Genomic DNA, 27,764 nt, shown 5'->3' on the forward strand with positions numbered 1-27,764 from the left:
TATTTTATATTGCCTGCAATTATTTTAAATGAAATTTATCTCTTGCTGCTGGACTTTGTTGATAATATGTAGAAAAGTCAATGATTTATGTGGGTTTATTTTATGTCCTCTTACCTTGCTAAAATTGTTAATTATTTCAACTCATTTTTTTAGTTGATAGCTCTAAGGATACACTCATATCATCTCCAAAGAATGATGGTTTGTTTACTCATTGTCTTTTTTTTATTCCTTCAATTTCTTTTTCTTATTGTAATAGCTAACATATTTTAGCATAATATTAAATAACAGTGGTGATAACAAGCCTCCTTGCTTTACTCCTGTATTAGTAGATAGACTTTTAGGTAATCCCCATTATTTTTTTTTTTCCCCCCTGAGGCTGGGGTTAAGTGACTTGCTCAGGGTCACACAGCTAGGAAGTGTTAAGTGTCCCAGACGAGATTTGAACTCAGGTCCTCCTGAATTCAGGGGTGGTGCTCTATCCACTGCACCACCTAGCTTCCCCCGGTAATCCCCATTATAGATAATACTTGTTATTAAATAAATCCTACTTAGTTTTTAAAAATTTACTCCGTTCACTCCTTTATTTTTTAGTGTTTTTAATAGAAAATGCGTGTTGTATTTTGCCAAAAGCCTTTTCTGCATCTTTTGAGATAAGCATATGATTTTTATTGATTTTGTTATTGATATGGTCAGTTTTGTGGATAGTTTTCCTAATACTGAACCAGCCTTGCATTCCTAGCATAAATCCCATCTGGTCACAATATATGATTTTTGTGATATATTGCTGTATTTTGTTTAGATATTTTATTTAAAATTTTTACATCAATATGCATTAGGGAAATTGGTTTATAGTTTTCTTTCTCTTTTAACTCTGCTTGGTTTAGGTGTCAACACCATGTTTGTGTCATAAAAGGAATTTGATGGAACATTTTTTTTGCCTATTTTCCCAAATAGTTTATATAATATTGGAATTAATTATTCTTTAAATGTTTAATAGAATTGTGAATCCATCTAGGAATTCTTTCTTTCTTTTTTTTTTTTTAACTATTTTTAATAGTATTTTATTTTTTCAAATACTTGCAAAGAAAGTTTTCAGTAAGGAATTTTTTTTCTTGAGCTCATTGATAATTTTTTTTTTCCCTAAAATAGTGTTATTTATGTATCCTTCCTCTTCTGTTAATCTGGGCAACTTATATTTTTGTGAATATTCATCCATTTTTAGATTGTCTGATTTGTTGGTTCATAATTTCACAAAATAACTCCTAATCATTGCCTTAATTTCCTCTTCATTGGTGGGGAGTTCACTCTTTGTTTTTTTGATACTGTTAATTTGATTTTCTTTTTTTAAATCCAATTAATCAGTGGTTTATCTGTTTTACTGGGGTTTCCTCCCCCACAAAACCAGCTCTAATTTTATTTATTAGCTCAGTAGTTTGCTTTTAATTTTATTAATCTCCTTTGATTTTTCAAGATTGCTAATTTGGTGTTTAATTGGGAATTTTTAATTTGGCTTTATGATTTTTTTTACTTAGTTGCATCCCTAATTGATTGACCTGTCTATTCTCCATGTTAGTGATATAAGTATTTAGTGATGTTATTTTTCCCCTAAGTACCAGTTTAGCTGCATCCCATAAATTTTGGTATGTTGTCTCATTGTCATTCTCTTTAATGAAACTATTCATTGTTCATATGATTTGTTCTTTGACCCATTAATTCTTTAGAATTATATTAGCTTTTTATTTTTCAGTTATGTTTTCACAGACCTTTATTAAATGTAATTTTTCTTGCATTTTGATTTGGAAGGGATGCATTTTAATATTTCTGCTTTTTTTCAATTGGTTGTGAGGTTTTTATATCTTGGTACATAATCACTTTATGTGGAGGTGCCATGTATTACTATTCGTATTCAGTTTTCTTCTAGAAATCTATCATGTCTTCTCTCCCCCCCCAAAAAAAATTCTATTCATCTCCTTAACTTCTTTCTTAATTATTTTTTGGCTAGATTTATCTAGTGTTCAGAGAGGAAGGTTGCAGTGTAAATGAAGTATGCATTGCATAACTCTTATCCCAGGGAGACAGACTTTTCCTCCCAACCTTCTAACTTGTCTTGAAATAGAATATTGTTTTATACCCAACCTTTTGTCACTTTTGTTGCTCTAGAATTCATTTTTAAAAGTTGTTTGTAGGGGTATTTGGGAAAATTCAGGTGAGTCTTTACCCTTACTTTACCATTTTGGTTTTCCATCTCTTCAATTTCGTTTTCTAAAATTGGATTAAGATCCTTTCATATTCTGTTAATTTGAATTGATTTGTGTTTTGCATAATTTTAGGGATTTTTTTGGTTAAATTTTATTTGTGCTGTATTTTTTTAGGTTTTTGTTCCTCTATAAGACTTTTGATGTTCTCTAATTTGCTTTCTAGAGCCCCTAAGCTGGGGTGCCAAAATATACCGTCCAGACTAGCTCTCTAGAGGATCTTGGGACCATCCCGAGTCCTTGGTCTTAGTGGAGGAGTGATGAGGCAGGCACCCACATGGACGGTCAAAGATGGAGTCTATTTCTTTCAAGTCCTCTCCGCCCCTAAATATCTTTTTTTTTTTGGAGGCTGGGGTTAAGTGACTTGCCCAGGGTCACACAGTTAGGAAGTGTTAAGTGTCTAAGACCAGATTTGAACTCTGGTCCTCCTGAATTTAAGGCTGGTGCTCTATCCACTGCATCACCTAGCTGCCCCTGCCCCTAAATATCTTAGTACAATCATATCACTACAATATACACTGAGCATGTGCCAACTAGAGTACCATTACATCACCACAGTACACTGTGCAAGTGCTAACTATAAACACCCTGCTAGTAATATGTAAATGCATCTCTTTACTGTAAGTATCCCTACTTCAAGTAGAATACAGATGGTCCTGCCTCTCCTCCCCCCAACTTCTCAGGAAGACAGAGATGCCCTCAAGGGGAGATGAGAGCTGAACCAGACATTGTCAGCAGGTTTCCTCTGGGCTGAAGGGTCTTATACCTCACCAAGAGTTCCCCCACTGTCTATGGCTCTCTACAATGTTCTAAAAGTCTTAGTGCACTAGTAAGCTGTAATAGCTTAAAACTAAAAACCTACTCTTCCTTCTCTTCACTGAAAACTTTCCATGTCATGTACTATCTTTTAAATTTTAGTATCTTAAAACTATACTAAGACTTTTGAGATATCTTATATTTGAATGTTTATATATTTTGTGGAAATCAAATTATTTATAAATAAAAACTGTTTTAAGTTAGTTATTGCTCTCTTTGCCTCAGCTTTTGCTTAGAGGCTCATAATGTGCATTTCTCTCCTTTTGCTAGAACTATATGATGCGCAATGCAGTTCTTGCAGCTATGACAGAAATGGTGCTGCAGGTGCTGAATGGGGATCAGCTGGAAGAGGCAGCTCGGAGCACTCGGGATCAATTCTTGGACACTTTACAGGCCCATTGTCATGATGTTAACTCGTTTGTGCGAAGCCGGGTGTTACAACTTTTTACTCGAATAGTTCAGCAGAAGGTGAGATCTTCTTATGAAGAAGGGCCCCTGACAATCTAGGCTATATCTGATTATCAAGACTGAAGTAAGTGTCCAGAGTGTAAAGCTTCTACATCTACTCCAAAAGAGTACTGTAGTTTTCCCTGTTTGTTCCTATAAAGTTAGGTCTTTACTGTCAGTAGTAACAAAGGTCATCTTATATAAAGCATTGAGATTCTTAACCCTTATTTAAAAGCAACACTTAAGGACATTAGTGACCTTCTTGATTAACCAAGAACAACTCCCTTAGCTATCCTGTATTATATCTCAGTATTCCTAAAAATAAGTCACCTAGTCAAATCAGAAATATCAAGTATATTGTGGGATATTATGTTTTATGGGTTGAAACTTCCCTTATTCTCCACATAGGCACTTCCCTTGACACGCTTCCAGGCAGTAGTGACCCTTGCAGTGGGGCGTCTAGCTGACAAATCAGTGTTAGTGAGTAAAAATGCTATCCAGCTGCTGGCCACCTTCTTAGCCAACAACCCTTATTCATGTAAGGTAAGCAGCCTGTCTGCTCAGCAGAAAAAGATTATAAAGATAAGAATTGGGATTAGATGCCTTTAGTAATTCTTGATATCTGTTCCATTTTCATAGCTAAGTGATACTGACCTCTCCAGACCACTTCAGAAGGAGACACAGAAGTTGCAGGAAATGAGAGCCAAGCGTCGAGCTACAGCTCCCTGTGAGCTCTAACCCATATAATTCTTTTATTGCACTAGAACAAATACAGATTGGAAGTCACATTAAATAAGTCTCCTTCCCTAGGTGTGGTGCCAGATCTTGAAGAGGAGTGGGAAGCCATGTTGCCAGAGCTTCAGTCCACCTTGCAGCAACTCCTGAAATTGCCTGAAGGAGATGGAAAGGAAGGAGAAAACCTTGGTGATACAGAAACAGCTGAGGAAGTGGTAAAGCGCATCCAGCAGCTTCTTGTCAAGACTAGTTATAAGTAAGTGGGAGGAAATAACTTCTGCTCTTGATTTATATAGAATTATAGTTTACTTTCAACTTTGATGAGATTTGAACAGAAATGGAAGTTAAGAGTATGATTCTGGGTATTCTCATCAGACCAGGTGACCTGAATCTGAAAGATAAATGCCTATTACCTTTAATGAACAGGTTTTTTTTGAGATTGAGATAAGTATACTTTTTTGTCATTTTTCTCTCTAAAAATGATTAAAATAAATTCAAGCGACATATATAAAATTTAAAGATGATTAGATAAAAATAGTCTTTAGGAAATAAGTACCCAGGTATAGTTTGATACCTTCTATTATTTTGTTTTAGATATCTTTATTTGACTTTGCTATCCCCTCAGACTTTTGTCCCCTCTTTCTCTTTCCTCCTTTTCACTGCTTAACTGGAAGAATAAAATTATCTTGACTCATCCTTATAATCCACATTTTACCCCTTGCTGCCTGGTATCTCGCCGTTATTTGATTATAATAGTTCTCTATTAGGTGATATCTTACTATAAAATTCATTAGAATTTTTTTCATCCTACTTGAACTTTATATAAACTTTTAGCCATTTCCCTCCTTTTTTGTTGTTATCCTCTCTTCTCTTAGTTTTTATGACAGTATTCTTAGTGCCACCCAGAAATTTTAATGCATCAGTTTGACAGCATCACTCTATTAAAATGCCTTTAGTTGCTTCCTAGCAAGAAAAATATAAAATCTTGATACTGACTTTCAAACCATTCATCTCCCCTAAACTAGCTATCTTTACAGTATTTATCTGATAGCTTTCCTTACTTTAATATTCTAGCCAAGTTTCTCTTCATTCAGAGTACCTATCCTGCCCTTATACTTTTTTTTTTTTTTCTTTTTACTAAACTATTTCCCATATCTAGAATGGATTTTTCTTTCTCCCTTCAGTCTCCAGTCAGTGAAGTCTCTTCTTGTCATGTGCTTCCTATTCCATGAAGGTTTTTTGAATGTCCTGTCCCAATCCTCCCCAGCCGAAAGTGACTTGTTTCTTCCCAACTCATATCACGTCACCTGGATCACTTCTTTAAACTGTTTCACACTCTAAGCATTCTCCCTCTTCATTGTTTTTTGCTTTTATTATTTGTCTCATTCTTGAAAGTAACTGATCTAATGGGTTTTTTTCTTTTAAAGAATTTTGTTACCTATCCTTATAAAAGACAGTTCTCTTCATAAGAAGATTAAGTCTATCTGACAATTCCCCAAGTTTTTTTTCTCCATTTTCCCCAAACTTCTCTGCTTTGATAGTCCTTAGTCTACTTTCTTTTAATTATAGCAGTTTATCTACATTTCACTTATACTAATCTATCTACTCATAAGCATGTTCCTTTCCACTTTCTCCAGGACCTTGCCACAGCTGTCACCACTGCTCTTTTCCGTCCTAATCAGAATGGAGCAATTCAGTAACAATAAGTATTTCTTAATTTCCTTCTACATGCAATACTGCATATTGGGGGAAATGAAAACAAAAAGAAACTGCTTCTGTTGTCATATTCTATTGGAGAGACATGCACATATGTAGATAAATAAATAGAAGGAACTCTAAGAAAAGAGAACACTAACCGTGGCCAAGAGAGAAGAGTATTCCATCAAAAACTAGATGAAATCTGAAGTGAGCCTAAAGGAAAAAGAAAGATCTTAGAAAGAAGGATTGCATCATAGACATAAGGGATAATTCTGTGCCATACACAAAGAGATGAAATGTCCAGTTTAGGGAATAACATAAAAGTTCATCTGAGCTTGACTATGGAGTGTGTTAAGGGACACAACGTGATTTATCATCTTAATAATGCAAGAGTTTCCTGAAGTGATGCAGATAGTAATCCATACGTGCCTACCCATCCTCTATGATTCTTGTTGATATTATTCCTTCTTATTGCTACTTTTCAGTTGACTTTGCTGTTATATAGTATCAGTCTTTTAACATAAACATGGTATCCTGCAAGACTATCTTTGGTCACAAAGATTATGAGGAAGAGGAAGCTTAGAGCTAGAAGATGTTTAAATTAGATGTTTCATCCAGTTCAACCGTTTTTATTTATATAAAATAAATTGATGATTTCTTGTCCAGAGTACAACAGATGAGAGCTCATAAAACTATGAATTTCTTAGACTTCTAATACAGCTTGATTTTCCTTTTAGGTGTATAAAAAGCTGAATATATTGCTTTCAAAGTTGTCTTCATATGTTCCTTTCTGAATTTCCTTCTCTTTGATACAGTTTTAAGTGTTTCATTGGCTTTTTTTTTTTTTTTTTTTTTGACAATGCTATTAATATTCTACTTCCCAAAATTGGGGGAAAAGAGAGTGGATGAGACAAAATCCCTGTAAAATACACATCATCAAACAAAATAAATCCACACTTTAGGCATGTCCCAAAATGCATGTCTCTTCTGTTCCCTTTACCACTTTTCTGTCAGGAGGTGGATATATATTTTCATCATCAGTCCTCAAGAGTCACAGATGGTCATTTCTTTAATCAAATTTCTTAATTCTTTACAAAGTTCTTGGTTCTTCTGACTTCACTCTGTAATCATTCATACAGGTCTACCTGGATTTCCTTGAAACCATCCCTTTGACCATTTCTTAAAGCCTAATAATTGCTGCATTCATACAAGTTATCCAATAATCAGTATACAATAGATTATTCAGTTATTCCCCAGTTGTACTGCTATAAATGTTATTGTACATATAGATCTTTTTTTTTTCCCCCATCTAATTGAGATCAAGACCTAGTAGTGGTTTTGCTGAGTCAAAATATGTGTACAGTCTTTGGGCATAATTCCAAATAGTTCTCCAGAATGGCTGAATTGATTCAAAGTTCCTATTTTGCTTGTTCTTTACATTGTTGTAGATAATGTATAGATTGTCTTATATTATCAGTTTATAAAAGTCTTTCTATTGCACTGGTATCAAAATTTGTTTAGCCATTTCCCAGTTGATGGACATTTACTTAGTTTCTAGTGTTTTTCTGTTACAAAAAGTGCTGCTTTAAATCTACAAGAAATATATGGTATCTTTCTTTTTAAATCTTTTTTGAGTATATTTTTAGCAGTGCAATCTGTAAGTCTTAAAAGGTAACCCCAGGGAAGTCACTTAAACCAAACACACACACACACACACACACACTTAACTTTATACAAAAGGTGGGGGGGATTATGGAAATTTCTGTTACTTTCTTAGAGTAATTCCAGATTGTTTCCTAGAATACTTAAGATTAATTCACAATTCTACAAATAACATATTAATGCATGTATTATTCCACAATCCCTTCTATGAACCTTGATTGGTTGATCTTTTTTGTCATCATTTACAATTTTCTACATATAAAATAAAAACTCAAGAGTTCTTTGATTTACATTTCTTTCATTATTAAGTGGTTTGGATTTCTCTCTCTCTCTCTTTTTTTATCTCTTCTTTTTAAAGAAGAATAGAGAAATAAAAATTGGCTCTTTCCAATAGAATTCTTTCCCAGATTGGATATTTCTTGAAATTTAAATATGATAACAATTCTCTTGGCACCTAGCAACCTATGATTTTCCTATGCAATATTTAAATAGTACTTAATGTTTTAAAACAGATTTAAGGTGATTTTTGGTGAAAGAATTTGATTTTTGGATCTAAGCCTATGCTGCTTTGTGTTACTAACCTGATTTGAGTTCCTGGAGAATTTGACAGAAATTTGTGTTTTTTGAAAATATTGACCAGAGTTATTGTGTACCTATATAATGTCAAGCAACCCTCATTTATTTAGTAGAAGTATCCCTATTTCTTGTTGGCAACAACATTGAAGATTTGTTGAAATTAGGAATGCCCCTTGAGGAAAACTATAAAGAGACTGAATCAAGCTAAAAAAATGTACCTTGATGCTTTTCTGGTTTAAGTTTTTCTGATTAAATGGGTTCTTACAGGCATGCCATCATTCTCACCCAAAAGGCTGTGCACCACTTCCAGGACGAAGCTCCCTTTAAACATATAAACCAAGAAGAATCAGAAGAAACTAAAATCCTGAATCTACTAAGAAACATCTTCAGAGGTAATACTCTTATTCCCCTTTCCATCAGGACCCATATAGCATTAGAATGACAGTAGTCTAAGAACCTCAGTGAAATTTTCAATCCTTAATCGTTCAAAGATTTAAGCATTCATTTTGCCACCAAGGAACATTTATTTATTTGTTTGTTTGTTTGTTTGTTTGTTTGTTTGTTTTTGAGGGGTGGGAGGAGAAGTGTGACCAGTTTGGGTCCAATTTAATAAAAAGGGAAAGACCTAAAGATGTTTGCCAGGATTTTATAAACATTCATTTCAATACAATAAAAAATATCTACAATTCTAGGCCCCACAAGCTCCACTCAGGACAAGAATCTACAGGTTTCTCCAGACAAAACAGCCTCAATGGAAGCTGTACCTGAAGACAAGCATGGGATGGTAGAGAATAATAGTGACAAAGAAGAATTAGTGAAGCAAGAGATGCTAGTACAGTATCTGCAGGATGCCTACAACTTTTCTTTGCAAGTCACTGAAGCCATTGGTATCATCAGCAAGATGATGTATGAAAACACCACTTCAGGTATGCTAGGGCCCCTCTATGAAGAGGAGCTAATGTCCCTGGGTTCAACAGTTGAAGCAGCCATCCTTTTAGTATTTCAGAGATAGTTTATTTAAATGTAAAAATTGTTGTCTCTTTAGGTTGATTGACTTCATCCATTAACTAGCAGCAAATAAATTCTATTTGCAATAGGGTATGGACATGGAATTGGATTGTTGTGGGAAAATTTCTATCTACAGAACTGTATTTGACTCGAAAGAAGCAGCTGCTTTTTAATGATATGTTGAGAAGGAATGGCCATCTTTATCTCCTTAGTGGTACAAGAGGTGATTGAGTTCTTTGTAATGGTGTACCAATTTGGAGTACCACAAGCACTGTTGGGGGTACGTCGAATGCTACCCCTTGTGTGGTCCAAGGAACCTGGTGTCAGGGAAGCTGTGCTCAATGCCTACCGCCAGCTCTACCTCCATCCCAAAGGAGATTCTGCCAGGTATATAGAGAACCTTCCATTTCTGTTTCCTTTTAATTGATTTTTATGGGGTCAGGTTTTTTGGTGGAAATTTTTTAATCAATCATTCACGAGGAACCCTTCTAGAAGCAGCACTTTGGGGCTATAGATTATGAGGGAAATAACAAACTAAGATAATAGTCTCTTATAAACTCCATCTGATAGTTGTGTCAGCTAGAAGCTAGAAGCTTCACTAGTCAAGTCACAACCCAAGTTGTGCATTCTCTTTATGAGTCCTTGCATTCCTGATATAAATTAAAATTGAAGGAATTGTAAATGGATTATTAATTTTTTTATTATTATTATTAAATTGCTTACTGCTGATCCCACAGAGCCAAGGCCCAGACTTTAATTCAGAACCTCTCTCTGCTCCTGGTGGATGCCTCACTTGGGACAATTCAGTGTTTGGAAGAAATTGTAAGTGTCTTCACATTCTGTCTTAACTTCAAGCATTTATTCATCAAGTGTTTAGTAAATTTATGCCTAACATTGAATTAGGCAGGGTGAGGAATGCAAAAGAAAAACATTATTCTTTCTTTACATCTCCACAGAAAGACTTAGAGTTCATGATCTATCTGTGAAGACAAAATATTTAAATAGTGTTAAATACTGTTATGTGCCAAAAGGACTAATTTAGGCAATAAAGTCTATGAGAAGGAATTCAAACCTAATGGAAGATGTAGGATTTGATCTGTGTCTTGAAGAAAGAGTTTGATTTAAATTGAAAGAAGAGAATTCCTGATAATCTTTAGCCCCGAGCAAAGGTTCAGAGGTAGGAAATGGCATATTTGGAAGATATTAAGGGAAATAACCTCTTCTGACTGTAGCAGAATGAATAAGAGATAAAATTGGAAAGATTAAAATAAAGTTAAACCAGATTCTAGAGAACTTTGAATGTGACAGCAGTGTAGTCCTGTTTTTTCCTATAGATCAGGGGGTCCCAGGACTATTGTAAAGCATTATTACCCTAAAGTTCTGAGGTTACCAATATGGATGAAGCTGAGAGGATGATACAGTTAGTTGCCTCGCTGAGAATCCCTGTAAATTGAGACGGAAGAAGGTTTGGGGAAGGGGGCAACAACTAGCACAGCTGTACCTCATTGTAAACTTTAAAACACCATAAAACTATGACAAAGATGTCATAGTTATTATTACTGTAGATAATGGGAATCCTATGAACATTTTTGAACAGGAAGATAACCTAGAATCATAGAGTACTAGAATTTATGAGAGACATTTGCCATCTAATCTAATTCCCTTGCTTTGGAAGTGAAGAACCTACCAGGTAGGTGCTTTGTTATCCCCATTTTCCACCACCAACAATAACAGTAATCATAATATTGCTAATGTTTATATAAAAAATTTCCTGTAGATTATCCTTTATTTCCTTGTGATATATGTTTTGCCTTATAAAGGGTATCTTAGCCTTTGTTTAACTTGGTATCTTTTGGGGTACAGCTCCAAATTGTTTTCCAGAGTCATTGAATCAATTATAGTTCCACCAATGATGCATTCCTATATCTACTTTCCAGTAGTCTAGTAGAAATTAGACATAGACTAATGTTTTACATCACATAACAGAGTAAATTCTAAATGGATCATGACTATATAAAGGGTCCTATCATAAAATTTATAGAAGTGAAGGAGAGAGCTCTTTTACCACAATGACAAGGGAGCATTTAAGTAAAGAATGGATCGAATTAGTTATAAAAAAGAAAGTAGACCAACTTTACTTAAGGAAAATTAAGCTGACAGGTATGCAGAGTAGATTGAAGAGAGGTGAGAAATTGGAAGCAGGAAGACAAGTGTTAAGGCAATAATACCAACATGAAATGAGAGGGGTTTGTACTAATATGCTAAAAATGGAAAGAATGTTGGACATTTCAATCAAAAGGCAGACTTGGTAAAGTGGAAAAGAAAGAGCCAAAGGTGACTCCCAACGTTTTGTGCCTGAGTGAAACAACAAGAGGGATTATAATTGTTTGGCTTGGCCTCTGGTGCAGAAGTAGGAATGAGTGGAAGTTGCATAGAGGCCAATTTAGATTTTAAAGAAGGAAAGGCTTCTATTTGTTAAAGTTATTCAGATGTGGAATTGGCTGCTTTAAAAAGTCAAAGGTTTGCTTTCATGGAATATCTTGAAGTGAATGCCAGATGACCAGTTTGAAGTGGGAGAAAAGCCTTGTTCAACATGGGTTGGATTAAAACTCCTCTGAGATTCCTTCCAGCTCCTAAATCTTGTGAGAATGGAGGAGATGAAGAGTTCATATTCAAAAAGGTCCCTGACAATAAAAGACAGAAGTAGTCATGGTGGACGAACTAAGAGCATATTTGGAATGATCTCAGTGTTGCACATGAACTCCATCTATATCGAAATATTGATAGTTCTTGTGGCAGCAAAAAACTTGGAAACATTAACTGAGGAAGTGGTTAAATAAATTCTATGTGCTACTGCGTGTGCACACGCACACACACACATAAATCACTTAACCCCTCTTTTCCCAAGCAGGCTTTAATACGTTAAGTTGCTTAATAGTTGTCAAAATACATTCATATAGGGAATTTCTTTACCAAGACTTTGAACAGATACCCCACATTTAAAAAAAAAGAAAGAAAGAAAGAACATCCCATATTTAAAAAGGGGGGGGAACCTATCATATGAAATTATGAATATAGTGGATTCAAACCCAAGTTAAGGTTTTGATGAACCAATAGAGTCAAATAAGCAGAAAAAGAACAATATACATATTATAATGAATAAATATAGTACTTAAATAAAGCTAAGCTCCATTTAATTAAAATCAGGTGAGAAAACAACCTTTCTCCTTTCTGGAGAGATTGAGAAGATTCTTGGGCATGGAGCTGTGTGTACTGTCAGCAACAATTGGCTGGTTTAATTTAATTTAATTTTTTTTAACAAAGGAAGATTCAATGGGTCATTTATGTTATGCTGAAAATGACATGTAAAATCAAATTACAATAAAACATTTTAAACATTTTAAAATTCTTTTAAATTTTTTTCTTTCAAAAAAGTCATCTTAATAGATAGAAATATTCATGTTGCAGTTGGAACTATGGAATGGTTTGAAAAACAAGTCAGGGCTCAAGACCATAGATTTGGGAATTACTTGATGGAAGTATTAATTAGTATGAACAGTTGATGTGTTCCTACACATTTCCTAGGGAAAGTAGAACACCTGCTCTTAGTGCTACCTTGCCTTTTGAAACTTTGTTCTGTCCTAAAGTATTCGGGGGGGGGGGGGGGGGAACCTTTATTTATTTATTTTTTTAATCTCCTAATAAGTCTTCTTTATGTTTTCTTAAGTTGTGTGAATTTGTGCAGAAAGGAGAACTGAAGCCAGCAGTAACCCAACTGCTGTGGGAACGTGTTACTGAGAAGGTTTCCTGCTCTCCCCTGGAGCGCTGCTCTTCTGTCATGTTACTTGGAATGATGGCAAAGTAAGGCTCATGGAGTGGGGTCTGAGAGAAGAGACCAGGTCTGAGGGAAGATTTGTTGTCATCTTCCTCTGCCTTCCAGTAAATAGCAAACTGAGCAATGTGGTTGATGATGCCATACATATGAGGCTTGGGCCCCGGGCAGAACCAAACTCAGGGGCTCTTTCTGTCCATTGGAAGCTCCAGTGTGCTACAGGTTCACTATCCAGTAGACATTTAGGATATATGCTATTATATAAATATGCTTAACCTTGCATTTTTATCCCCCAGAGGAAAGCCAGAGATTGTGGGCAGCAATCTGGACACACTAGTAAGTGTGGCACTAGAAGAAAAGGTAGAACAGGATTATCGCCTGGCTCAGCAGGTATGCCAGGCTATCGCTAACATCTCTGACAGTCAAAAGGTGAGTGTGGGATGGTTATACACTGCCTGGGTTGAGGTAGGAAAGATGATTTTGCCTGCTCCAGAATTCACCTCCTTGTTTATCGTAGCGTGGCCTAGGCAAAAACCATCCCCCATTCCGGCTGCCCCAAGACCACCGATTGTTTGAGCAGCTTCGGGAAATGGTGATTAAAGGTAATTTGCCAAGATAGAGGTATGAAGAAAAGGGAAATGTCCTTTTGAGAAATAGATAACTCCTTAAGTTTCTTTTAGGTTTTGCCTATCCAGACCCACTCTGGATCCCCTTCAAGGAGGTGGCAGTGAGCCTTATCTACCAGTTAGCAGAAGGACCTGAAGTGATCTGTGCTCAACTATTACAAGGCTGTGGAAAGCAGACTCTGGAAAGAATACAGGACCCAAGTACAACTGAGGAGGGCAGTAGTAAGTGGGAACCAAACTAGTGCCTACAGAGAGGGGATGTTTAATACCTAGGTTGGGAGAGAGGTCCCACTTCCAATCAGGGGTGTTCAGGCAGGGTGACACGTTCAGAAACCCTTCATGTCCTGCTTCCCACCCTCCTAGCATTTCAGCTGCCAAGGAGCAAAGAGTAGATACTTATGGGGAAATAGGACATGATAGAAGCAATACTACCTGTGACTATCCTGAACATGTTACCTGGCATTGTATAAGTCTAGCTTCAGGAGGACATGCACCTTTCTAGATATGGTTTGGGTAAATATATATATTTAACTGCTATTTATGTATATTGTGCATACATACTTATAAAAAAAAGAAGCCTGCCTTTCCTCAATCAGAGCAGTATCAGAATAAGCAAGAAATAAAACATTAGAAATCTAGGAAGAGGAGCTCTGAGGTATACTTGTATGTTTCTCCTGAAGAAGCAGCACCTACACTTCCCACCTTCCTGCTGATGAATCTGCTGTCCTTGGCTGGTGATGTGGCCCTACAACAGCTGGTGCATTTAGAGCAAGCAGTGAGCAGTGAGCTCCGACGACGCAGAGTCCTAAAAGAAGAGCAAGAGGAAGCCAAGACCAAAGGGCAGAAAGAAAAGGTCAGATGGGGAATCTGAGCACTTGTCCCACATGCTAGCCCTTTCTTTGATTTGTGTGTGACTTCAGAGCAGTCATTTTCCCATGTAAGACCTCAATAATCCTAGTTTTGAAAGAATAGAGTGGTATATATATATAAACACAACAATTTATATACTTCTGCCTAAGAAGGGGAGGTTCTTCTTTATGTTATTCACTAAAGTCAAAGGTAATACAATTTCATACAGACGCAGAACAAAAACATTTTGTTGATTGTTAATCATTGAGTTTTATCTTTTTAAATGCTGAAAGTTTAAGATTTTATTATATCATCATCATTATTATTGTGGTTATTATTGCCAACCTGTGATTTTCAATCTGTTTTCTCTTATTTCACCCTTCCCCTCACAAAAAGAAACCGACACATATAATAGATTTATAATAATAAAAATGTTTCATTAATAAATACTAGGCTGGGGGCAGCTAGGTGGTGCAGTGGATAGAGCACCAGCCTTAAATTCAGGAGGACCCAAGTTCAAATCTGGTCTGAGACACTTAACATTTCCTAGCTGTGTGACCCTGGGCAAGTCACTTAACCCCAGCCTCAGGGGGAAAGAAATAAATAAAAATGTTAAAATGAATGAATGAATGAATACTAGGCTGTATGATTTTTATCAGTGTGGGTACTTCTTCTACTGCCCCAGACCAAGGTACCACACTTGTAGTTAATGCCTTAATTAACTACCATGACTAAATAATGATGATCTGATGATGAGTCCCTTCCAACTTAGCTAAGCTTTTTACCTCTGAAAAATAGTTTTCAAGAACCCAAGGTCCCTTCTATACAATAAATATGTGTGTGTGTGTGTGTGTGTGTGTGTGTGTGTGTGTGTGTGTGTGTGTGTGTGTGTATAGTATATCTGTGTTCAACTTATTAGAAGACATTGCCTAATTTAAGCTACGGAGATGTAACAAGTTATATTCAAATTATTTAAAACATTAGTAACAATTTTTGCTTCTTGAGCCCAGATTACCTGATTTTGAACTCTGTCTTCTCTACTGAAGGCTTACATTGTCATTTAGAAATAATTCTGGAGTAGATGAGGATTTTGTTTCCAACTTTGCCCTTTAATTTAGTGTGTTATATTAATTCTGTAGAAGTGAAAAACAAATTTAATTGCCTTTAGCAATTTCATGATCTTCTAATCTTTTTGACTAGAATCCCAGCAATGAGAGTACCATGGAGGAAGAATTGGGCCTAGTAGGTGCTTCTGCTGATGACACAGAGGCAGAGCTGATCCGAAGTATCTGTGAGATGGAGCTACTGGATGGTAAATGAGGGTGGAAGAAACTGTTCCTCTATCCCAGGCTCATTTTCTTTTCAAAAAGAAACCATAATTTTAGAAGGAAATTTAACAACATCTTCAATAAGTAAAAATATAATACGGGTTGGGAGGAAAAAACAGCAAGAGAATTCAAATTATTCACATTTTTATTAAGTTATAATGTACTACTTAGCTCTAAATTCAAGCATTCATTATGTAGTTGGTGTCACTCCTTCCTTCATCAGCAGTTCACAAGACCTTCACACTGCAATACAAAGTCTACATAAGTTGCTTTGGGGGGGGGGGGAATCGTGTAGCCAACTTCTCTGGACTTAGCTAGATTGGGCATTGGTTTGTCCATTAGTCATGGACACAGTCTAGCCTGAAGCTCACAGTCTCTCTCTAAATTGGATGAGATAGGCTGGTCTTAGGCTTCACACATTTAGCATGATTCTGCTCCACTATAAAGGCATGAGAACAACAGGAGTTTTTTAGAGAAATAGGATACAAACTTAAAAATTTAATAACAATAATGGTTTACTTTCTCTGCTACTGATCTTGTCCATCTGTATACAAAGATTTTGTTGCCATTCTTTTAATTCTGGCATCCTTATTTTGTATCACCTCCTATCTGCCCATATTTCTTTTTGTTATTCTTATTTTTATAATGCAATAGTATCTAACTAAATTGATACACTGATATATAAACAAGAAAGGGGAAAAGCATTTATTAAGCCAGGCAGTGTATTAATAATAAGTGCTTTACAAATTTGTCATTTGAAACTCACAACAATATTGGGAGAGGTGGTATTGTACACAAATACAAAATAACATGTTATTTTGTATAATTAATATGTAATGATTCCTATTTTACAATTTAGGAAAACAAAGCAGAGATTAAGTGACTTGCCCGGTGTCACACTATTTACACTTATATGTGTCTAATACTGTATCTTCCTGACACTAAGCCTGGCTTTCTATCCACTATATGGCATGTCAATAGGTAGAGATTATTTCTGAATTTTTTGCTGTTACAGATAAAAGAGCTGTGAATGGTTTTGTGCAAAAAAAATGTTTCCCTTTGACTGGTATCCATAGTGCAATTGCTGGATCCAGGGTTCTATATTGTATTGCATACTACTTCAGCTCCTGTCTCAGCCTAAAATTTGATTTGATTTTTCTCCCAACAGGCAAACAGTTACTCTCAGCTTTTGTGCCCCTTTTGCTCAAGGTCTGTAATAACCCTGGCCTCTATAGTGACCCAACCCTCTCTACAGCTGCTTCACTAGCTCTTGGCAAGTTCTGCATGATCAGGTAGGCCTTGTTTAATGGCCCACTCTTTTAAAAGAGTATTGATGGATTATCACTTCCTCAAGTATCCTTCCTTTCTCTGCCTCCAGTGCCACTTTCTGTGATTCCCACCTCCGCCTCCTCTTTACTATGTTGGAAAAGTCTTCACTTCCTGTGGTTCGATCCAACCTCATGGTGGCCATTGGGGATTTGGCGATCCGGTTCCCCAACTTAGTAGAGCCCTGGACTCCTAACCTTTATGCTAGGTAAGACATACCATGTTATCACCAAGGGCTGGGAACCTAAAATCAGGCAAAAGTCATTTGAGTTGGTGATTGAAACATAGCTTAAACAACATAACTTTTGAGTATACATTCCAGTTGTTGTGCCATATGCTGATTTGAGACCAATCGTATTGCTGACCTGGACACCTAAAACTAAAAATCAAGACACTGACTTTTGCCCCTTGTCTGAGGCCCTCTGAACCCATCTTTTTAGTCACCATTATGAAGAGTGATGGGGGTCATGCTTTGGGGATATCTTGGCTCCAAAATAGGAAGAATTTGTTGTTTTGGTACCACACGCAGGGCCTTGGTCCCCACAGGGAAAGTCTTCCTTTCCCCTGAATGAAACTGGAACTGGCCTTGCATGTCTCCCCCAGACTCCGGGATCCAGCTCCCCAAGTTCGGAAAACAGCAGGGCTGGTAATGACACACCTAATCCTGAAGGATCTGGTGAGGGTGAAAGGACAGGTGAGCGAGATGGCTGTATTGCTTATTGATCCAGAACCTGAAGTTGCTGCTCTAGCGAAGAACTTTTTCAATGAGCTTGCTGGCAAGGTGAGAGAATGAGCCCACCCAGGGAAGGCTGAAAGGAGAGTGTGCATGTCTGACAGGTACTTCCAGCTGCCTCTCTCCCCTACAGGGCAATGTAGTCTACAATCTCCTTCCTGACATTATAAGTCGCCTGTCTGATGCTGAGAGTGGAGTGGAGGAACAGCCTTTTCACATCATCATGAGGTTTGTGTCCTGGTCCACAAAGCATCCCCTTGAGATTTCCTGGTGACCGAGTGGGCACCCACCAGGAATGTGCAGAGAAAGGGGAGTGACACTTGGCTTCAAGGACTTTTAGGATCATGTGAAAAATGATTTGTTCTGCTTGCTCCAGAGGACAGGTCATTGATGCGGCTGGCCTCTAAAATGGATAAAGACCTTTTAGGGGGACATTTAGGAGGAATAAGTATAGCCTAAGGTCTAAGAAATAAAACCTTTATCCTAACATTAAATGTTTATAACCTGAGGCAGGTTATAGTAGGACAATTCGGGGAAACTGGGTCCGGATATTAAGAAATTGTGGCACAAGAAGGTTAGGTAGGAAAGTGAGAGAGGGATTTAGCTGGGTTTCAGGAGATAACAAGGCTATTAAACTTTCCTCACCTGCTGGTGGAGAGATAAAATAGTATCCTAAGGCCAGGAAAAAAACAACCTAGAGCAGTTTGAAATCCCCTGGGTTTTTTTGGTTTTGTTTTTTAAGACAGCCTCCTGAGCTTGTAAAAGTGTAATTTTGAGGCTTCTACAGTTAAAAGGCTGTGATGGGAAGCATTGCTCTAAGGCAGATGACCAAATCTGGGAAACCAAGTTCCGTTTTAAAATGTATGGGGCTGGAAGCTATGGCTCTTAAGAGCCAGGCAAAAGGTCTGGGAGGGGCGTGGCCTGCAAAGTTCCATTTTTTAAAAATGGTGAAAGCTTTTCCTGAGATTTGAGAAGATTAAGATTGAGTCCCCAGTCTTCCCACTATACAGTACCCCAAGAAGGGGACAGGATGGGAGCATTTAAATGGCAGGTTGCCAAGCCACAGGGGAGAGGTCTGAAAAAGGCCTTGAATTCATCCCCGCTCCATGGGGGGAGGGGGAGGAAAGGCCAGAGGGGGGGGTGGAGAAAGAGATGCCATCTTACCCTGTGTGTCCCGAATGGCAAGGGCTCCTCTGTGGATTTCACACTGGAACTTGAGGGTGGGGTAGTTCGTCCAAGCCCCCAAACCTTGCTGGGAGAGCAAGACCTGAAGGAGAAACCGCTCACCCCAATTCAGTGACCCTTCTCAGGCTACAGCCTGACCATTACAGACTCCATTGTATTTAACAGTGGAGTGCGAGAAGGGCCCAAACACAGATTCTCTTAAGTTTCTCCGGTTATCTCCCCAGAACAGATCAAAGAGTGCTAGCTTGGGACCCCCTAGAAGGGTGGTGTCCCCAGAACCGCCTGCCTCTTGTCTCCTTGGTCTGGGGGCTGTCTACTCTCAGAGTTCCTACTTGAGGGCAGGAATTTAGAAATGCCTTGAGATGCAAAAGAAGGTCCTTTGTCTCTGGAAGGATTTGGACCAGGGAGTTTCCTCAAGCTCAGCATCTGCTTGAGGAAGGATTTTAGAGGCAGAGGTATGTCTAGATTATGGACGGGTTAAAGTTTTCCAAATTTTTGCAGCTTCTCTCCTATCTCTAGAGTCCTCACTCTAGAGAGACAAAAGACAACCTTTTGTCAATCCACAGCAATTCCTAAAGAATTGTGCCAGAACCTAGAGCTTAGATCCTTTTAACAGGATTTGTGAATCATAGGTCCTAGCTTCTTCAATTGATCATGCATCCCCTTGGAGGGGAACCGGGATCTCCTATTGGAATTCAGATGGGTGCTTTTGACAGAATTTGTGAATCCAAGGTCCTAGCTTCTTGAATTGATAATGCATCTGCTAGGAGGGGCTGGGAATTAGGAAGGAATAAATCAGTCTGAAAGGATTAGTTTCTTAAAGGGAGCACTACCCATATCTAGGGTAGCACTTGCTAGGGATCTTATAGAGAACATTTTTCCCTTTTCTGACCTGCAAAAATCTATTTCTTTTCCTACCTGGTCCATGTGCTTCCTTCAGTTTGTTTTTCATTTTAAATTGTTGCCTTAGTTTCTGTGTCCTGCTGAGTTACAGCTTGTTCAAAATTATCTTTGAGATTGCATTGAAATCTCTAGGTAGGCAAGGTAGCAGGTCATTTAGTAATCCATAAGACTGGAGCAGCTAGAAGGTGCTATAGAATGAGCATAAGCCCTAGAGTCAGGAGGACCTGAGTTCAAATGTGGCCTCAGACACTTAACACTTCCTAGCTGTGTAACTCTGGGAAGTCACTTAACCCCAATTGACTCATAAAAGAAAAAAGAAACCCATGGGACCTTAGAAAAGAAGGTCCTACCCAGGCAAGGGAGTGGCAAAATTTAATGTAAGTATAGGAGAGGATAGACCCTGGTGGTTAGGATTATTAATGAGGGAGTCACAATTCTCTTCCTCACAGGCAACTTCTATCCTACATCACCAAGGACAAGCAGACAGAGAGTCTGGTGGAGAAGCTGTGCCAAAGGTTCAGAACAGCCCGGTATGCTGACTACAGGGTGTGGAACCCTCCATAAAAGGGAATGGGGAAAAGGCTTCCTTCCCAACCCCAGAGACTCACTAGAATCATGTTTGATGATTACTACAAGGGGTATGATCCTTCAGTGGAAAGAAACTTGGACTTAATAGGAGCTTAAATCATGGTTCTGGGACTTAATACCCCTATGGTCTTGGGCAGGTTATTTAATATCTCTGAAGTGAGTAACTTGGATTCAGTGACCCATTATGTTCTGTTTCTGCTCTGGCTTTTAAGATCTTCTGATGACAGGTGCACATGGAAGATATCTAGACGCATCATTTCTTAGACTATTCCAATAACTCCTAAGTTAAGCTCCATGCATTCAGTCCTATATTTAATCTCCTGACAGCTGCCAGAATGATAGACTTAAAATGTAGATCATACTTTTACTCAAGAAATCTCAGGAATTTTTATTTTAAACTAAAATACAGCTTTTATTTCCAGGCTGGTTACACATTTCTTCCCCTATATTCTAAGCAAGTTGACCTGCATTCTTGTCCTCAGAAATGACATTGCATAGGTTATCTCCTGTGCTTGGAATGAACTTCCTCTTTATCTGTGCCTCTTAGAAACCCTAGTTCCCTTCAAGGTTCAGCTCAAGCATCACTTCCTTTAAAAGGCCTTTTCTGATTTCCCCAGTTCTTAGTACCTACCCCTGTACCCTACATTGTAAAAAAAAAATTTTGGGGGGGTATATGCTATATATATTTATCTGTGAGCATTTCTTCTGTAGTTACTATTCCCTTATTATATGTGTCCAATAAAATGAAAGCTTTTTGTGCATAGGCACTGACTTTTGGATTAGTATCTACTATATCTGGCTCCTTAGCAAATGTTTTTTGATTGCTTAATTTGATACTTGCATCTACCTACTCTCATAAATTTCCAATGTGTCCTCAGGACTGAGAGGCAACACAGAGACCTGGCCTACTGTTTGTCATTGCTACCCCTGACAGAACGAGGCCTCCGTAAGATGCAAGACAACTTTGAATGCTTTGGAGACAAATTGTCTGATGAGACCATCTTCAGTGCCTTTCTGGCAGCTATAGGCAAGCTTCGTCGCTGGGCTAAACCAGAAGCCAAGGTGAGTAGGACTCACAGCTCTTCTCTTCTGGGGTAACAATATAAGCATCTCTACTGCCTCCAAGCAGGCCTAGAGAAAATAACATTGTAGGGCTTAGATTATTCCAGACTTTATCATTTGTCTTAAACAACAATAACTACTTTTACTTCAGGCTCTGGTGGATGAATTTGAACAAAAACTTCGGGCCTGTCACACACGAGGACTAGATGGAACACAGGAGCCTGAGATTAACCAAGGTTCTGATCAGCTGTCCCAACCAACAACTAGAAGACACATTAATGGTATGTTGGATAGCTCAAGTTAAAATGTATGAAAGAACCACTGGCGCAAATGAGAAGTTATTGGTTAGGACACACGTTAGAAATGAAGAACAACCTCACAGAGTTTAACAAAAACTGTTAAAAACCAAAACAAACCCCAAAACCCTGCAAAGGTAATCTAGCAGAAACTTAGTAGAGACCAGAAGCTCATAGCATTTACCAAGATAAGTTGCAGATGGGTATATGACTTTCATATGTGAGAGGTAGAGAAGAAATTATCTTTCAGATCCATGAAAAGGCAAGAATTCATAGAGGGTAAAAAGGGTTATTTTGACTACGTAAAATTTAAAAGATATTTTCACACATAAAACCAATGTAGCTAAAATTAGAAGAGTAGGCAACTGGGAAGAAAAGTCAAATTTTTTAAGAAGAGCCATTCCTCAGATTTAAATGGCCAAAGCATATGAACAGGCAATGTTCAGAGGAAGAAATCCACATTTTCAATAACTGTATTAAAAAAAAAATATATATATATATATACAAAATCACCAATAATTAAAGAAATGCAAATTAAAGCAACTTTGAGGTTCCACTTCACTCCTCATTGAATTAACAAAATTAAACAAAAAAAGAGAAAATGTAAAAAAAAAAAAAAAAAATGGGGGGGATAGCTAGGAGAAAATAGGTACATTTAATATACTGATAAATTGATCTAGCCATTCTAGAAAGCAATTTGCAACTGTCTCCAAAAAGTTTACAAACTACAAAATCCATTGATACCACTACTGGGTTTATACTACAAGAGGTCAAAGAAAAAGAAAAGAACCTGGCAAAGAACTGGAATCATGGTGCCCATTAATTGAAGTTTTGGCTGAACAAATTACACTATATGATTATGATGCAGTCCTACTGTACTGTAGAAATGATGAAGGGGAAAGTTGTAGAGAAAACATGAAGAGGAGGATTTGCATGAAAATGATAGCAGGAATGCATGAACTGACACAACTAAGTGAACAGAACCAAGTAAATGATTTATACGATTACAATATTCTTGCAAGACAAACAACTTTGAAAGATTTAAGAACTTTGACCAATTCAGAGGACTAATGATGTCCCTAACAGAGAAGTGGTAAACTCAGGGTACAGATTGAGACACATTTTTTGGACTTGGCCAGTAGGAGATTTTTTTTTTTTTTTTTTTTTTTTAATTTATTTATTTATTTATTTATTTATTTATTTATTTGCTTGACTGGGCATATATATTATAAAAGATTTTGTTTTTCTTTAGTTTGGTATAGGGATAGGAAGAAGAAAAAGTAAGTTGATTAAATATTTGTAATCTTAAAAAAGGAAGGTCTTTTCACTAAGAAGACCTAGTGACTAATTATCCATGTCTTTATAACCTCTTCATCTAGGGCACCCCTCAACTGCCTCAGACAGTGACTTTGTTACACCTCAACCCAGGGCCACCACTAAACAGCGTCAAACTCCAGAAAGGTAGTTTCTAAGAAGGCAGCAATCATCTTCTCCAGCGATGAATCCAGTGATGAAGGTAAATGTTTCAAATCCACAGTGAAGTACTCCCTAGGGTCAAGAGTGCATGAGCCCTAAATTAGAGGTCATTATTGCCTCATGATTCTAGAATCTTAGGCTGTTCAGAGAGCTGGAAGAATCCTTAAGGCAGTCTGGGCCCAGCCTGTCATTGGCAGATGGAAGCCTATAGATATTGAGTGGATAGCTAAGGTCACAATTAAAATATGAGCTGGAGCCTCCGGGGTCAGGTCTCAGATCCCCTTCTTCTGTAGCCATTCTGTTTTGAGTGACCCAGTCTTTATGTCCAGCTTCAGCCTTCTTTTCCCTTTCAGGTGAGTACTCAGCAGAAATGACGGAAGATGATGAGACACCTAAGAAGACCACCCCTATCCGAAGAGCATCTCTCCGCAGCCAAAAGGCATTAAGGCGCCCTCCTCCCATCCCTGTGGTCTAGAAAGAGGGGACTCAGTGGAAATAATTGAGCCAGGTTTGGCTCTTCTCACTATGTAATATATGTTTCCCTGTGCCTTTATTTTATTTTATTTTTTACAAATAAAAAAACTTTTATGTACTACCTAGGAATTTTTCCTTAACCACCTTCCTTGGTTTAAGTTGGGATTCTTCTTTTAGAAACTCTTTATCTTTGTTTCTGGGAGCCATAGTGGAAGGATAATCAAGAACCAGAGAAAGACTTCACACGTCCTGGGGGGCTAGTGAGTCATAGAAATCTCAAATAAGCCTCATGACCCCTCTGAGAAATCATGGTTTTCCTCCTTTCAACCTACTCAACATTAACTTTGAAGGTACAAAGCTGCTGCTGCTAAGAGTGTGCCCTCACCTACTGGGATGCAATGGTAATACTCTCCCTATTTCTTCTTTGCTCTGGTTAGGTCTCCTGAGCCAACATGTATCAAATGTAGAAAGATCAGAGCATCTGACTATATTGGGGACTCTTCTGCTTTCAGAAGGTTTGAGTTATAGCTCCTGAATGCATGATTCATAACCTTTGGGCTACCAGATTGACCGGAGAGCTACATTTCCTGCCATTTGCCTGTCAACTACTACTTGTAGCCTTAGTCAATAAGCATTAACTGTCCATGGTATTATCAAGCACCTTGCTGGGCACAACACATAAAATCCAAAGTGCATCAATATTACTCTCCAGGAACCCATCTTCCCTTGGGGGAGAGAATATGCACCTATTTAAGATGTACGTGTTTAAGTCCATACAAGAATACATGTAAGGTGGGGTGGGAGGGTACATTTATATAATTGAGACTAAGAAGAGGCTTCCCTATGTAGAAGGAAATTACATAAGCTCTGTTGTGTCTGACCATTTTGGGGTTTTCTTGGCAAAGATAATCAAGTGGTTTGCCATTTCCTTCTCCAGCTTATTTTACAGATGAAACTCAGGCAAACAGGTTAAATGCTTGCCCATAATCACAGAGGTAGTAAGAATTTCTAAGACTGAATTTGAACTTAGGTGTTGTATGTACTGCATAAATTTCATCTTAATGGAAAAGCAGAATTCTTGAGGCAGAGATGAGAAGAAATACATTCCAGAAAGGAAGCATCTTATGGAAGGAGTAGAGAGGTCAGCTTGGCTGGATTATAGAATGGGAAAGAGGAGAGTAATATATGCTGAGTCTAGAAAGATAGGTGGGGGACTTAAAAGTTAAGGCAAGGAAATTCTGATATTTATGGAGTAGGGAAGAACATGGTTCTACAATTAAAGGAAAATCACATTGGCTGCAGTGTGCACAATGGATCTAGGTAATGAGGGACTTGAGGCAGGAATACTAATTAAGAGGCTATTGCAAAAGTCCAGGAAATAAATAGATGATGAGGGCCTGAACTGTGGTGATGGCTATTTGAATAAAGAGGATTGGATGGGGGAGAATCGTGAGTCAAGAGAGAATTGAGGGTAACCATGAGGTTACAAACCTGGAAAACTAGGCAAAAGGAAGTTTGGAAGGTTTAGGTAGGTTTGAGAAGAAAACATTTTTGCTTGAATTTGAGGTGTCTATGGGACAATCAGTTTGAAAATGTCCTGATGGACATTGGAGATTGGTGTTGTGGACTGAAGTCTGGGAATGAGAACTGCATGTGAAGTTCTTATCATTAGCATAAAGGTATTGATTAAAGCCAGGGGAGCTGATGATGTCATGGAAAATGTGTGTAGAGAAGAAAAGGAAGGCCCGAACCAAGCCTTGAGGATGTGTGTTAGACATGATGGATGACGAAACAGCAGCAGAGGGAGGGAGCATTCAGGGAGAACCAGGAGAGTGGTTTTGAGAAGCAGAAGACAGTTTATAGTCACAAGAGAGTCAACAGTGGAAACAATAAGGAAGGTGAATAAACAATAGGATTTGGCCATTTGATGTAGGGAGAGAACAACCACACTTCAAAGGGCTGAGGAGTGAGAAAAGTAAAGCAATGGGTAAAGATTATCTAGGATTTAGTCTGGGAAAGGAAAGATAGGGATTGACAGCTTGAGGCAAGGATGAGTGCCTATACAGTGACAGTTTTTAAAAGATTAAAGTTTTAAAGGACACAGGTGTGTCTGAAGGTGGCAAAGAAGCACCCAATAAAGAGGGAGAAGATGGCTTGCCTCTATCCGGCTTGTTCTATCTATGGCAATCTGTAACACAAGTTGCCGAGAGACATGGGACATTCATTAAGTGACAACAGTAGATAGTTGTCCCCAGCTCTGAGCCGCCCTCTCTGACTGGGGAGGAGAAGGGAGTGAAGGACTGAATGAAAACAGTTACTTAATGGAGGACATTAAGGTCCTCAGGGTTGCCATCTGTAAGGAGAAAAGTCGGCCTGTGCCCTTGAAGGGCTACAGTGGCAAAAGCTCTCATCTCTCTAAGGCAGGTTTTATTTTTTTGCCTGCATTTCATGCTGCATGGTTGCATGAATGTGCTCACGTATTCCTCTTCCCCAAAGCTTGTTTCTGCCACTTTCCCACAGGAGCAAAAGCAACAGTCTCTGCTTTGCACAGAGGCACCCCGCCCCCTTCCCTCTCTGGCCGATGCCTCATTAAATCCATGAACCCATAGCCAAGCATGAATACAAACTGGCCTTAGGAGCTACTGAAGATGGGAGCAGTCTCTGGAAAAGGACAGGACATACCCAGGACCAGCGAGTCAGTGCTGAACGCCACCACCCTTTCTTAACCTTTAAAATAAAGGTTATCACTCAGCTAAATTTAGCCACAGGCTTTTTCAAGAGGGGTAGAGGTGGAGCTCAAATTACCCTAAACCAGCAGAGCCCCCTGGATGCCCCCCACCAATGAACCTGTAGTCCTTGGATCTCCATTTCTTATCTTTTCAGTGCAACAAAAGGATTCCATTCTCCCAGCCCACTTAGCCACATTCCCAAGGTGACTTTGTGATTACAATCCGAATTCAGAGCTTATAGAGGCTCATCTAGTCACCCCATTTTGATGCAATCTTTCTTTTGAAGGGGAAGTTGGGATCTAGAGAAAGAAATAAAAGGACCAATCCTTTCTTTCCTGAAGCAGCTAGCCTCGTTACCGAAATGGACCCATGTTCTGTAAGTCTGATAGCCTCCTTTTAACTCAGAACCAATCTCTGGCCACCACACCAAGGAGACTTCCAGACTCAAACTAGCCTCCACATCCCATGATAGAAGAAGCCCGAGTCCAGGAGGACCTCACACCCTGATCCCATCATGAAAAGGGCACTGTGTTCTCAGTAAGGACTGGGCACCTCCCGAGTTTCCAAAAGCTTCAATCTCCTTCCTGTGCCTTTCCTCCTCATCCTAGCTGTACCCAGGGTGATAGGCTCCCACTCCAGAGCAGTGGGGGGGGAGGGAAGCGGGGAGATAATGTTCCCCTCCTCCTCCTCCACCTCCCGGGGAGATAATGTTCCCCTCCTCCTCCTCCTCCACCTCCCTACAGTGCCACAGGCTCCCAGTAGCAAAGTAACAAAGCCATTGGGATGATGCCGGCTGGGCTAGATTTAATCTGCCGGAATTATGTACTCTCCCTCCAGGCTGCTTCTTCTGCTCCTGAAGGTAGACTCGAGTGGCCTTCAGCTAGCCGGAGCCTCCCTTTTCTCCCACGTTTTAGTCCCAGGGAAGAAGCCCCGAGGTCGAAGGCCTTTGTGATACCAGCGCGGCCAGAGCCGAGTGGGAAATGGGGGCTGGGGAGCCCCACCCCTGCCTTTTCCTCAGCTGTTCCTTCGTCACTACCGTAAAGACTGAAGGAGAGGTGCCTTTGTAGGTCTCCAGAGGGAGAAAAGGAGAAAAGAAAATGCAAAGTGGAGATGGAAGGGAACAGGGCTGACTTTAGTCACCAGTGTGGCCACATTCCCAC

The 27,764-nt window shown here is 38.6% G+C and overlaps 1 protein-coding gene across 1 annotated transcript in view; it reads left to right on the plus strand.

The window, feature by feature from the left end:
• Positions 1 to 23,996, plus strand: part of NCAPD2 (non-SMC condensin I complex subunit D2) — a 37,260-nt gene extending 13,264 nt beyond the window's left edge. Inside the window, 24 exon segments of the mRNA XM_074266740.1 lie at positions 3,342 to 3,539; positions 3,927 to 4,061; positions 4,158 to 4,245; positions 4,329 to 4,509; positions 8,457 to 8,581; positions 8,882 to 9,115; positions 9,410 to 9,584; positions 9,935 to 10,019; positions 12,925 to 13,058; positions 13,326 to 13,458; positions 13,547 to 13,631; positions 13,710 to 13,877; positions 14,336 to 14,508; positions 15,705 to 15,816; positions 17,001 to 17,124; positions 17,211 to 17,366; positions 17,762 to 17,939; positions 18,025 to 18,119; positions 20,429 to 20,509; positions 21,446 to 21,629; positions 21,781 to 21,910; positions 23,305 to 23,367; positions 23,370 to 23,441; positions 23,755 to 23,996. Of these exon segments, the coding sequence (XP_074122841.1) occupies positions 3,342 to 3,539; positions 3,927 to 4,061; positions 4,158 to 4,245; positions 4,329 to 4,509; positions 8,457 to 8,581; positions 8,882 to 9,115; positions 9,410 to 9,584; positions 9,935 to 10,019; positions 12,925 to 13,058; positions 13,326 to 13,458; positions 13,547 to 13,631; positions 13,710 to 13,877; positions 14,336 to 14,508; positions 15,705 to 15,816; positions 17,001 to 17,124; positions 17,211 to 17,366; positions 17,762 to 17,939; positions 18,025 to 18,119; positions 20,429 to 20,509; positions 21,446 to 21,629; positions 21,781 to 21,910; positions 23,305 to 23,367; positions 23,370 to 23,441; positions 23,755 to 23,876 (3,231 nt within the window). The 3' untranslated portion in view covers positions 23,877 to 23,996.
• The last annotated feature ends 3,768 nt before the right edge of the window (positions 23,997 to 27,764 follow it).

The sequence above is a fragment of the Sminthopsis crassicaudata genome, chromosome 5 (assembly GCF_048593235.1).
Source record: "Sminthopsis crassicaudata isolate SCR6 chromosome 5, ASM4859323v1, whole genome shotgun sequence".
NCBI lineage: Eukaryota > Metazoa > Chordata > Mammalia > Dasyuromorphia > Dasyuridae > Sminthopsis > Sminthopsis crassicaudata.